At 40.0% G+C, this 12,574-nt stretch overlaps 1 protein-coding gene across 4 annotated transcripts in view; it reads right to left on the bottom strand.

Annotated features, from left to right (window-relative positions):
• Positions 1–7,187: 7,187 nt before the first annotated feature.
• SRSF7 (serine and arginine rich splicing factor 7) overlaps positions 7,188–12,574 on the bottom strand; it is an 8,662-nt gene continuing 3,275 nt past the window's right edge. For 2 of the 4 annotated variants that reach the window (XM_057558142.1, XM_057558143.1), the window contains exons 6-9: positions 11,590–11,643; positions 11,030–11,065; positions 8,052–8,184; positions 7,188–7,275 (exon numbers count right to left, since the gene is read on the bottom strand). In XM_057558142.1, coding sequence (XP_057414125.1) covers positions 8,100–8,184; positions 11,030–11,065; positions 11,590–11,643 — 175 coding nt within the window. In that variant the 3' untranslated portion in view covers positions 7,188–7,275; positions 8,052–8,099. Of the gene's footprint in view, positions 7,276–8,051; positions 8,185–10,351; positions 10,655–11,029; positions 11,066–11,589; positions 11,644–12,574 lie in introns of those variants that run through there. The other 2 variants (XM_007167137.3, XM_007167138.2) reach the window with 1 other exon arrangement.

The following is a 12,574-nucleotide window of genomic DNA, read 5'->3' as shown; positions in this document are numbered from 1 at the left end:
CTCTCTGGGGAAAACAAGACTAATAGTAACAACCAGATGATGTAGAATTGCACCATGACAGAGCTGGGAGCCCTGAGCACTAACTTTGCTCCTGGCTTTTACTACATGGGCAAACAATCTAATTTCATTTGGCCTCAGTTTTCTCACCTGTAAGGCAAAGGGATTCGACTGTAATTATCTGGAAGGTGAGTATATGTCTGCAGGCTGGAACTAAAGCTAGCCACTAGTGCAATTCATTTGAGGTGGTGAAAACAAACATGGTACTCAATATGGAAAACACCATATATAACTACAGAATTATTAAAGCCTTGTTGAAAATGCAAATATCCACTCAAATGCAACCCCCTCCCCCAAGAGTAAGTCTACAGGTCCCCAGGAGTCCATGCCTTCTTTGTAGAGTCCATACAACCCTCTACCCACAACCAGACTAGTGTCTGAGTACCAATCTTTCACAGGTGAGCATATTATTGACTTCAGTTCAACATCTATGGATTCCTGTTTGTTTCAAATTCATATGACACAAGTTCTTATTATTAACTGTGAGATTTTCATTTTTCCAGTTCCCACTCATTTTGCCTAACAAGGTAAGATGTGGTCCAGTGGTTAAGACACACTTCCAGTGCAGTGGGTGCAGGTTCAATCCCTGGTCAGGGAACTGAGATCCCACGTGTAGCCAAAAAAAAAAAAAAGTAGAACTTGAAAAAATACAGAACTACCAGCAGAAGAAAGGAGGGAAGCACAGCATATACCCTCTTCCCTAGCCAGTTCCCATTATAACCATTTTAAACAACTGGATCAGTTTGCAGTTGGCTTCCTGGATATTTTCAACAGGACTGCAGTCCTTTTCCAATCGAGGAATTTATCTTCCTTTAAGTTCCAACTTCTCCAATTACTCAAATCGTAATTAAACTCTCAGATGGTCTGGGTAGCACTGCCAGCTGTAGCTGGCAGTGTAAGGAAGTCAGCAAATCCTCTCTTCAAATGTAGAAGGAAATTGACAAACAGTTCCAGTGCTCTGGGAACTGACCCAAAACATACAACCCAAGACACGTTTTTGTGTGAAAAACTGCTGAACTTTGAGTAGGAACAGTGGAAGACTGTGGCATCCTTGCCTGGGGCTGCTCCCATTCCCTTTATTCCCCCAGCTCAGTCACTGTGGAGCTTCTGCCAGAGCAAAACAGAACACGAAGACCAGAAGATTGCTATGGTCGGAAGGCGGGGGAGGTTCTCATTTTGGAGTGGTAGGTGATATCCATGCCCAACTGCTTTGTCAATAAAAATGATAATCTTGGTGCTACGAGAGAGCTGGGAGGGTTGATGGCTCTACTAGCCTGAGTTTGCAATTATGGTTGGAGCAAGCAGATTTCTGGGTGATCAGAGGCTACACACATGCATAGCAGAGACCAGAGAGGGCCAAGCTATTCATACACTCCTAGCCAACCCTGAGGCCGCATGCATGTGCAGAGGAAATTAAAAGGGACTTAGCAAAAAGAAAACAGACTTGAAAACAGCCTGAACACTGAATCAACTCCCTACCTTCACACAGATCCATCAGCAGACGGCAGAAATCTGGTTGAGGTGTCTGAGCACGACGACCATCCAGTTGCTAACCACTAAGCAAGCTATGCAGACACACGGCAACCCCTACAAAGCTGAGCTTAAAAATAAACACAGGGACCTCCCAGGTGGTCCAGTGGTTAAGACTCTGCACTTCCACTGCAGGGGGCATGGGTTCGATCCCTGGTCAGGGAACTAAGATCCCGCATGCTGCTGGGCACGGCTAAAAAAAAAAAACTCTGAGGAGTCCTATAGGACAGGGGTCCCTGACCCCTGGGCTGCACAGCAGGAGGTGAGCGGTGGGCGAGCCAGCAGAGCTTCATCTGCCGCTCCCCATCACTTGCATTCCCGCCTGAACCATCCCCCGCCCACCCCCACCCCCCACCCCAGGTCCACGGAAAAGTTGTCTTCCACAAAACTGGTCCCTGGTGCCAAAAAGGTTGGGGACCGCTGCTGTAGGGAATAAAACTTGTTTTTAAAGAAAAAGAAACTATTAAACACAAGAATGTTTTCAGAAATAACAAAAATCACTGAATAGAGATTACAAAAAAGAACCAAGCGAAATTCTGAGGTTGAAATGTACAGTAACAAATGACAATTCCAACTACAGAGGCTCAGAAGCAGATTAAAGATGGCAGAAAAAAAAAAAAGTGAACTTGAAGATAGATCAATAGCAATTATTCAATCTGAAAAACAGAAAAAAAAGACTGAAGAAATGGAAGAGAACCTCAGAGATCTGTGGCACAACAATAAGCACATCAACATACGTGTAATGGAGGTCCCAAAAGTAAAGGGACAGAAAAATATTTCAAAAATTAATGGCAAAAAACTCCCCAAATTTGATGAAAACCATTAATCTATACATCCAACAAGTTCAATAACTCCAACAAGGATAAATACAAAGAGATCCCCACCTAGATATGTCATATTTATTTATTTGGGTGGGGGGGCTGCGTTGGGTCTTCGTTGCTGCGCACGGGCTTTCTCTAGTTGTGGTGAGCGGGGGCTACTCTTCATTGCGGTGCACGGGCTTCTCATTGCAGTGGATTCTCTTGTTGCAGAGCATGGGCTCTAGGCGCAAGGGCTTCAGTAGTTGTGGTGCACAGGCTTAGTTGCTCCACGGCATGTGGGATCTTCCCGGAGCAGGGCTCGAACCCGTGTCCCCTGCATTGGCAGGTGGATTCTTAACCACTGAGACACCAGGGAAGTCCCAGATACGTCATACTTAAACTGTTAAATGCCAAAAAGCAAAAAGAAAATTTGAAAGCAAGAGAAAGACGTCTCGTCACTACGGAAGACCACCAGTACAATTAACACCTGACTTCTCATCTGAAACAATGGAGTCCAGGAGGCAGTAGAATGACATAGTCAATGTGCTTAAAAACCAAGGATTCTATATCACCCAAAACTACCCTTCAAATGCAGAAGTGAAATAAAAACATTCCCAGATAGGGACTTCCCTGGTGGTCCAGTGGTTGAGACTTCGCCTTCCAATGCAGGTGGTGCGGGTTCGATTCCTGGTTGGGGAGCTAAGATCCCACATGCCTCGGGGCCAAAAAACCAAAACATAAAATAGATGCAATATTGTAACAAATTCAATAAAGACTTTAAAAAAAATGGTCCCCATCAAAAAAAATCTTTAAAAAAAAAAAAAAATTTCCCAGATAAACAATTGGAAAACTCATTGCTAGCAGAGCTGTCTTACAAGAAATACTAGAGGAAGTCTTTCATGCTGAAACGAAATTAAGACAATAACTCGAATCCATGGAAAGAAATGAAGAATATCAGAAACGGTAAATCTTCTCATCTTTTCTTTTAAAGACATAAGGTTGTATGAGGCAATAATTAAACACTGTATCATTGAGTTTATAATATACAATATAGCACAGGGACGGAAGTTCAAGAAAAGAAAATATACTGGAGCAAAATTTCTATATTTTACCAGAATATTAATCTGAAGTAGGGACTTCCCTGGTGGCGCAGTCATTAAGAGTCCACCTGCCAATGCAGGGGACACGGGTTAGATCCCTGGTCCGGGAAGATCCCACATGCTGCAGAGCAACTAAGCCTGTGTGCCACAACTACCGAGCCTGTGCTCTAGAGCCCGAGAGCCACAACTACTGAGCCTGCATGCTGCAACTACTGAAGCCCGCAAGCCTAGAGCCCATGCTCCGCAACGAGAGAAGCCACCTCAACGAGAAGCCCGCACACTGCAACGAAGAGTAGCCCCTGCTCGCCGCAACCAGAGAAAGCCAGCGAGCAGCAACAAAGACCCAACACAGCCATAAATAAATAAATAAATAAATAAATAATCTGAAGTAGATTATGATAAATTACGAGCCAACCACTAAGGAAATAACTCAAAAATACAGTCAAAAAAAAAAATCAATAGGAATTTAAATAGTACACTAAAAAAATGTTTAATACAAAAGAAAGCCATAAAAGGAGGAAGAGAAAGACAGGAGGCATATAGAAAACAACAAAATGGCAATTATAAATCCAACCATATCAATATTCTATATGTAGATGGTTTAAACAAACCAAAAGGCGGTTTGTCAGACTGAATTAAAAAGCAAGATCGAGCAACTATAGTTGATCCTTGAAGTACCCCACCACCATGACCACCAAGTCAAAAATCTACACGTAACTACAGTCAGCCATCTGCATCTGTGGTTCTGCATCTGCGGACCACGTAGGTATGTACAATCTATTGAAAAAATATACACCTCTAAGTGGACCATGTTGGTCAAACCCACGCTGTTCAAGGGTCAACTGTATACGTACCAATAAGCTGAAAGTAAATGGAAGGAAAAAATATACCACACAAACGTTAACCACAAAATAGGCAGAGTGGCTATATTAATATCAGAAAAAATAGACTTTAAAACAAGAAATAGTACTAGAGAGATATTTTATAAGGATAAAAACATCAATATATCAGGAAGATATAACAATTATAAATGTATATAAATGCATGCATGCAATAGAGTCTTAGATGCTTTGAAGCAATTGTGATGAGAGGCCATGTCTGGAGTTGACTTAGTGTTGGATATAACCCAATAGTTCTGATAAATACTCCTTCAAATCTCTTGAACAGAATGTTAACTTTTTAAAAAATGAGTATTTCTTTGAGCACAGTGACCTCTACTGGCACTAATATAAACCCCTTTTTCATAGAAAGGTTCCATTCCCGCATAGGGTCATTTGGTTAGAGAAAGGATCAGAGAATCCTAGAGGATCTATTGTAGACTCCTCCTTTGAATCACATGTGTGTGCTGCTAACTTTCTAATAGCAATAGGCTAGGCCAGTCTGTCTAATAACTAGTGAAGTAGGAGCTGGTTAGCACTTGTCTTTAAGCAGCAGTTTTCAATTTTGGTTGTATGTTAGAATCACCAAGGGAGATTCTTAGAATATTAATGCCCAAGCTTCACCCTCAGCAACTGATTTCATTAGAACGTTTTTAAAGCTCCCTGGGTGATCCTAATTTGTAACCAGGCCTGAGAACAACTGCCCTAGTGTAAAAGCTTTCCTTATTACTGCCTCATAACATTCACCAGTATTTTGAGTGCATTAGTGTGTTTAGCTAGAATTTGCTCTCTAGCTTCAGGAAGTACTTCCTCAAGAATGAGTTACAGAGAAACAATCTTCCCAGATCAAAAGTATGTCTTGGTAAGGCCCTGGCAACCCTACTGATAATCCTGGTACTCAAGATCTTCAGAGATAATTATTTTGAAGATTGTAAACAGTTAAAGAGAAACGTGGGAATTCCCTGGTGGTCCAGTGATTCGGACTCCAGGCTTTGACTGATGAGGGTGTGGGTTCAACCCCTGGTCGGGGAACTAAGATCCTGAGAGCCGTGCAGCGTGGTCAAAAAAAAAAGAGAGAAAAGAGAAATGTCTAAACCAGGTGTTGGCAAACATTTTCTCTAAAGGTCAAGAGAGCAAATATTTTAGGTTCTGTGACACTTACAGTCTGCAGTTACTCAACTCAGCCACTGTAACACAAAAAGTCACAGGGTACCCGTTCTTAGGCAAAGGAATTCTTGTTATAGGGGCCCAGGAACTCTGGTGATGGTCCAACAATGTCAATGACCAAGATAAACAGACCCATCTACCTTTACCTCTGCCACAGAGGTTATTTCTTTACAGCCAGACTTTTTATTCTTAGCAGCAAAATGATTCATTTTCTAGAATCCAGATTTCTTAGATATATTATAAACCGAGATAAAAACAGGGTCTTTGTATAAAATCACATCCAGCCATCTTCAAGCTTCAGTCACTAAGAACCCAGGGAATCTACAGAGGTGGAGAGGACATGACCTTAGGCATCTGACAGTCATAAGAAATGGATGACTTGACCTTCCTTATGTAGGTTAAGCTGACTCACCTAGGCTCACCAGTTCTTGGGGTGTTAGTAAGTTTGTACCCTTTCTGCGGAGAACTTTCTGCACAGAAATTTCCCACACCCTTTCTGGGCAGAACTCTCAGCGTTAACCCAGATGAGGGGATAAAAACCTTGCACTGGAGTTGCAGAGTAGAGCTGGGCATTGTAAATAGCAGCCTAAGGATCTAAATCCCCTGCAGGCAGATTCAGACAGGAGTCAGTCTTACAGGTAGCTAAACTGAAAAAATGGACTTTTAATTGAAATGGTGATTAATTATAAAGGTCTCACAGGAGAGAGGAGGTTCCAATTTTGTTTGGTTTAATAGACTAGAATTCATTCATTCATCCATGAATTCACTTTTCATTCATCAGATATTTAAGTGTTAATAAGCAATAGGCAATGAAGAAACAGAACAAGGCCTGGTACCTGCTGTCGCAATTTGTCTTGTGGTAGCATACCGACGGAGAACTAAACAGGCAATTACAGTCTCCTACTATAGACAGTGTGTTGAGAGCAAGGGAACCTAAACCAGACTTGAACACACGGCAATTTATAGTGGGGGGAAAACATGTATTTTACCACAATTAAAACAAGCTATGCTGAGACACCATTTTTCAACACAAGATTGGTAAAAGTCAACAAGGTTGACAGTCCACCATGTGGTTACACCATGTGTACCAAATGGGCAATGTCAGAGAGAAATAGGCACTCCCATCCATTTCCACCAGGGCAAATAGTACCTAGCAAAAATATAAATGCACGGAGCCTTTGACCCAGCAATTCAACTTCTAGGAATTATCCTAGATACAGGGTCACATGTGCAATGTATTATACAAGGTTATTTACTGCAGCATTATAATAGTAATTAGAAACAACCCTCATATCCATTAGTAGGGAACTGATTCAATTCCTGTCACTCTTTGCTCAAAAACTCTCCCAAGGAAAACAGCGAGTCCCTCCCAAAGGACACAAAGTCCTACATGATCTATATCTTACATCCCTTCCCTTCCTATGCCATCTCTGCCCACGCTCCCCTCTGTTCACTTCCTACTGGCTTCCTTACCCTCCAACAGCTCAGACTACTTTAGGGCCTTTGCATCAACAGTGCCCTCCGAAGTTGGTGTAACTGTCTCTCTGGCTCCAATGTTGTTGCGGTCAGAGGCCTCCTGAGACCACCCTTTACGCGACAGCAACCAATCCCCTGTCCTTTCTGTTTCATCATTCTCCCTATCTATTATTACCCACCTGATATTTGTTCATTTTGTCTCTCCAGAACTCCAGCTCCATGAAGATAAAGACTTTGTTCACTTCTATATTCCAAAGCTAGTAGTACCTGGCACATTGAAGAGGCACAAAAGTTTAATGCATAAATTATGCACCATCCAAGCAACTAAATAGTATGCAACTTAAAAAAAAAAGTGCCATTTTTACTTATACGAAAGATCTCCAAGATATTAAATGAGAAAAACAAGGTGTATGTATTTTGTGTTAAAAGAAAAAAGAAAAGTGGGAACTCCCTGGCGGTACAGTGGTTAGGACTCGGAGCTTTCACTGCTGGGGTCCAGGTTCAATCCCTGGTCAGGGAACTAATATCCCACAAACCACATGGTGTGGCTAAAATGGAAAATAGGTTGGGCCAGCAGCCTGTGGGAAAAGTAAAAAGCATTAGGTTTGAGAAGTGGCCTTGAGGGCTGTGCTCTAGAACTACCCTTCTATCTAGCATCTTTTCCCCATTAAGTCTGGAAAGAAAATAGCTTATAACTAGGACCAAGGGTTATTTTGTTCTTTTACTTCCTGACTCTTCCATAATGTGGTCTTGTTTTAAGGGAGCAGAAAGGTGCTCTATTGATTAAAAAAGTTAGGGCTTTGAAACCATTAAGTAGGAATCAAACTTTCCCTACCTTTTAGCTGGTTAATAGTACGATATTGTTATTACCAATCTCCCTAAGCCCATTTCCTCTTGTATGAGATGGGGTTTTTAACAGTATTAATTTGTTGTGAGGATTAAGTGACAATGTCCTTTGACATTTTTTACTAGAATGGTATCCCTAAAGGTGCTTTTCTTCCCCAACTTTTAGATCTGGATATAACAGCTTAATACTACCATACCTTAAACCTAGGCATCTTTGTCTCATTTCTTCGGCTTGTCACCAGTTCTCACCACCCTCCGAACACTCCAACACCAGCCAGGCCCCGAGTATTTCTTGCTACTTTGACCTTCTTTGCCTTCGTGTCTTTCCAGCTAAAAAATTATGCATACATCTTTTAGGCTATACTATACAGCCCTCCCCTGCACAAGTCTCCAAGCAATTGTTGCTCAGAGCCAGATCTAATGAATTCTTTGCTCCTGTCCTTCACTGATAACTCATTGCCAACATGTCAGTTTCAGAGCTTTCAATTCCTACTTAAGCTTAATATATCCTGGAAATCACTGCATTCCTTTAGACTTTGAGATAGGCTACACAAAGACGAAAACCACAATCCCACACTACCATTCATTTAACCCAAAGTCACAAATTGATGGTATTTCAAGACCCCCTCAAATTTTATTCTTTGTCCTCAGGAGAGGGGACATGGTAAAATGGTAGGACCACACTTTAACTTGATACTTAGCTTAATTCAAAGGCCCAAAGGAGAACTACCAAAGTGAAGTCATGAGTTATGCTTTACCTACCTCTATACCTAGGAGAGAGAACCAAGGTAAGGTTCATTGCCCAAAGCACTCAATGTCTGATGTGTTCAATTAGCTACCAATCAATGCTAGGTTAATAATTTAGAAGCAATGAGTTTAGACCAGCACTTTTCAAGTCAATCACAATCAATATATCAGTCCCAAACTCTAAACAAAAAAAAGGTGCACTAAACCAATGTATCATTTTAAGATGTATACTAAACACAGGGGTACAGAGTTGCAGTCAAGGGTACAAAAGGTGTTGGTCTATACACCCAGTATTCCCTTTCCCATAAGGGTAAATAGAATTTTCTGTGCTTGTTTCTTAAAATCATCTTTGCCCCTAACCCCTCCTCCATATCATTTTTACCCTTTCACACTAATCTCTAGGATGCTGCTAGTAATCCATCCCAAAGCTACAGGATGTTTCCTACTCTTGGCTCAGAACTCCCACTTCCAAAAATTGAATATCAGGACTGTTTATTCTCTGCAGATTTATTGTTGAGTAATCTTATCTTTATATAATACAGAACAATTAAAGCTGACCAAGTTCAACAAATAAGCCTGCTGATTACACACATAGCTTTATACCAACCATAAAACGCAGCCAGTTGTCAAAATTCCAAAAACAGAACATCCAAACTTCCAACATACTAATGATCATTCAGACCAGTAAATAAATTTGAGGCAGATCAGTGTTCCCAAATTGTAAAGTTACCCAATAACTTTGTTTAAAAGCATAAGAAACAAGGGCAGACAGCTGTGCCACCAGCACTAAATTTTTTTGCACCAAAAGCTTGACCAGAAAACTCAAAATTGTTACTGCCCTACGATACTTAAGATATTTGAAGTCCAAATAAAGAATCTACTGGCTCTAACATTCTAAAGTTTACCAGATGCTACCAAAAAATAACTACATGAGGTGTTGCTAAATATAGGTTGGATTTACAAACTACTTTAGTCTTTTTAACATTTCTGATTGACATCTTTAATTACTTTGCACCAGCCTGGCAAAATAAGAAAGTATGTTGGTGTTCGGGAACTGAAAAACCTAACTTGGGAATTAACAGATCTCTGCTCAGAATAAGGCAATCCATTTGAAGAGACAGGGGAGAATATCTGGGCTGGAAAATTTTGCAAAGCTGGTTTACATGAAGATGTTTTGTCCCAAATTCAGACAATTCTTCAAACATGCAAAAATTTTGGCATAAAATTGGTTAATGTTTGAAAACAAAGAAACAAAAGAACATTGAGTGTAACTTCCTAGAATGGAGAACTCTAATTTGACACCATCCTATCTAATAGGCTGAAAACCTCAATTAGTTATTATACTTAAATAGGCTTCAGAAAATTCAGTTTCTCCAGCATTAAGTCCAGCTACTCTTGCTCAGTTCCTGTTGCGCTCACTTTATAGCAAGTCAGTGGTCCCTACAGCCTGACAGAAGAGATCATTAGCCTGATAACATCTAATAACGCCAACTCCAACAGATTAATTTAGGGACTTGTCATGATGCATTCATGCTACTAAGGGGGACTCACTTGAGTTCTTACCATCTTACCCAAAACTCTAAGTGTAGAAAGGAATCTTCCAAGTGTATATATACTATTCAATGATGTTCAAGACTTAAATAACACCATTAAACTTTGAATGCAGATCTGTATGAATATGGTTAATATCAAGGTTGACTCCTGAAGCCTACCAAACTGAGGAGCATTAATACTGAACACAAATCAAAAATCTAATTAGAAACATTTTTTATTTTAAATGTGCCAAATAAAAACCCACATTTTCAGACCATAGGATGTTAATACATTCAACAAAAATTTATATTACCTTACTGCTGTGAATTTACAGAGTAATAGTCCAGATTCATTTTGATTAGATGGTTGAATTACCCTTCCCTAAGTTACACTTTACAGACATCACAAATCCCTTATAATAATGTAAACAAAATAACTTTTCCCTAAAAGGTGAACTTGAGAACTTCAGTCCACTCTTTCAGGACTTGCACTTCTTCGCGGACTTCCTGATGGGGAACGACTAAAAAGAAAAACATTAGGTTTGGAACCAATTAGTGTCTACTGAAACTCTTCTTGCATATCTGTCGTGCAAAACTCAAGTTTCAATAAATTCAAAGGTGGCCAAAGGTAGTAAATTCCTACAGCAGAAGTCTAAAAAATTATGTAAGGCTTAATAGCCTCTTCACTAATATTACAAAATTTAAAGAGAATTGCTTGAATTTTGGGGATTTTTTTTTGGGGGGATCACCTAATAAACTCTGCATCTAGTATTCTAATATATATATAGCACCAATTCTCCAAAGAGCTCAAAGCCCGGAAAGTAGGCAGTAAGCAAACAAATTCTGCAGAGGCCACACTTGACAGTTAAGATCTGGCAACAAATTATTTAGCTTACCTTCTTTTTGGAGATGGAGATCTGGACTTCGATCGGCTGTCAAAACATGAGAAATTCTATTAAGAAAACGTACTATCCAACCCCTTAAGTCACAATACCATGAAATGAACCCCCAAACTGTCTTGACCTTGAACTGTCCTGCATTTAAACTGAAAACAAACCTACCAATTTTTCACTAACAAAAGCTAATCTTATAACACCTGTTCTTCATAAAATAAGTGAACTGCTTTATTTTATCACAAATAACCTTTTACACTCTACTTTAAGCACAATGAACTCAGAATGCTTCTCCATGCATCTATCAATTCTAACACAGGTCTTACTATAACCCCAAATTCACCAACTTCTTTTTCACTGTAGCTTGACACACCCTTGTCCAGGAAGTCAGCCAGAACAGGCCATGTATAAATGAAATTCTAAAGTTTGGTTTATTAATAAGGTATTGTGTTCCTACTCAATACCTAAGCTTACAGCTAACACTTGAAATTTCAGCAATTCAAAAACACTTTGGATATTGGCGCCATGTAACTAGAAGAGCATCAATGAGATTTTTACCCTACCTGCTTCTTGGTCGTGAAAGAGACCTGGATCTTGATCTCGACCTGGACCGGGATCTTAACAAAAAACAGAAATACAATTATACCAATTAGTCCATAGGAGTAATTTCCTTCAACACCTACTGAGTACCTTATTAGGTAGGCTAGGAATAAAGTGGCTAAAACAGAGCAAGATGCCATGTATCAGTCCAAGACTGGACAAGTAATTGCTTTCGATAAGTTGTTATCAAATAAAGAACCACCTTTTCAATTACCTATCATGAGTTGGGTTGTCACAGTTCCTCTACAGAGGTATATTCTTAAACAGTGTACAGTATCCAAAAGAAATATATGGTGTTCGTTTGAGAAAACTGGTATTTTATCTTAGAAGAATCAAAGCAACCCCCTGAACTGAAACCATTTCTTCAGGTGGTAAGCTCAGTGAAAAGCCATGACTGGGTAACGTTTTGTTCTTGGATCATCAACAAACTGTCATGGTTCAGGGACCATCCATTTGTCACACAAACCAAATCAGGCCGACATACACATCTTGAGGTCCTGCAACCAAGCTAAATGCATTTATCTATAGAGTCCAGATATTTTTCAATTGGACCACAGGTTTTTGAATCCCTGCGTTTATAGACTGTGCTATTACTGAATAGTAGTAATTCCCAGTAGCATTCCCTACCACTGACACATGAGTAGCACTATCAACTCATTATCTAGAATTTTATCCATTTCCATCACCTTTTAAGGTTTTCTACAAAGGAAGTAAAAAATGCGGAGGTGCCTAATTTGATTTTTAACTTTTTAAATTTCAGTGTCTAACCCAAGTATCTGGTTAAACAGGCCATGTTCATCCATGTTTATGTTACCCTAAACAAACTTTCCATGGTCTCAAACTCACCACCATCATTCCAAAGAGAAACTTGTTTTAACTTGCTTCTAACCCTAAATAAATCTCCTCCTGGTTCTAATGGGTTTCTTACCAGGGATCAGGCAACTATCA

The sequence above is a fragment of the Balaenoptera acutorostrata genome, chromosome 12 (genome assembly GCF_949987535.1).
Source record: "Balaenoptera acutorostrata chromosome 12, mBalAcu1.1, whole genome shotgun sequence".
NCBI lineage: Eukaryota > Metazoa > Chordata > Mammalia > Artiodactyla > Balaenopteridae > Balaenoptera > Balaenoptera acutorostrata.
Note: the sequence above shows the minus strand (reverse complement) of the source record. Positions and strands in the feature narration are given on the sequence as shown.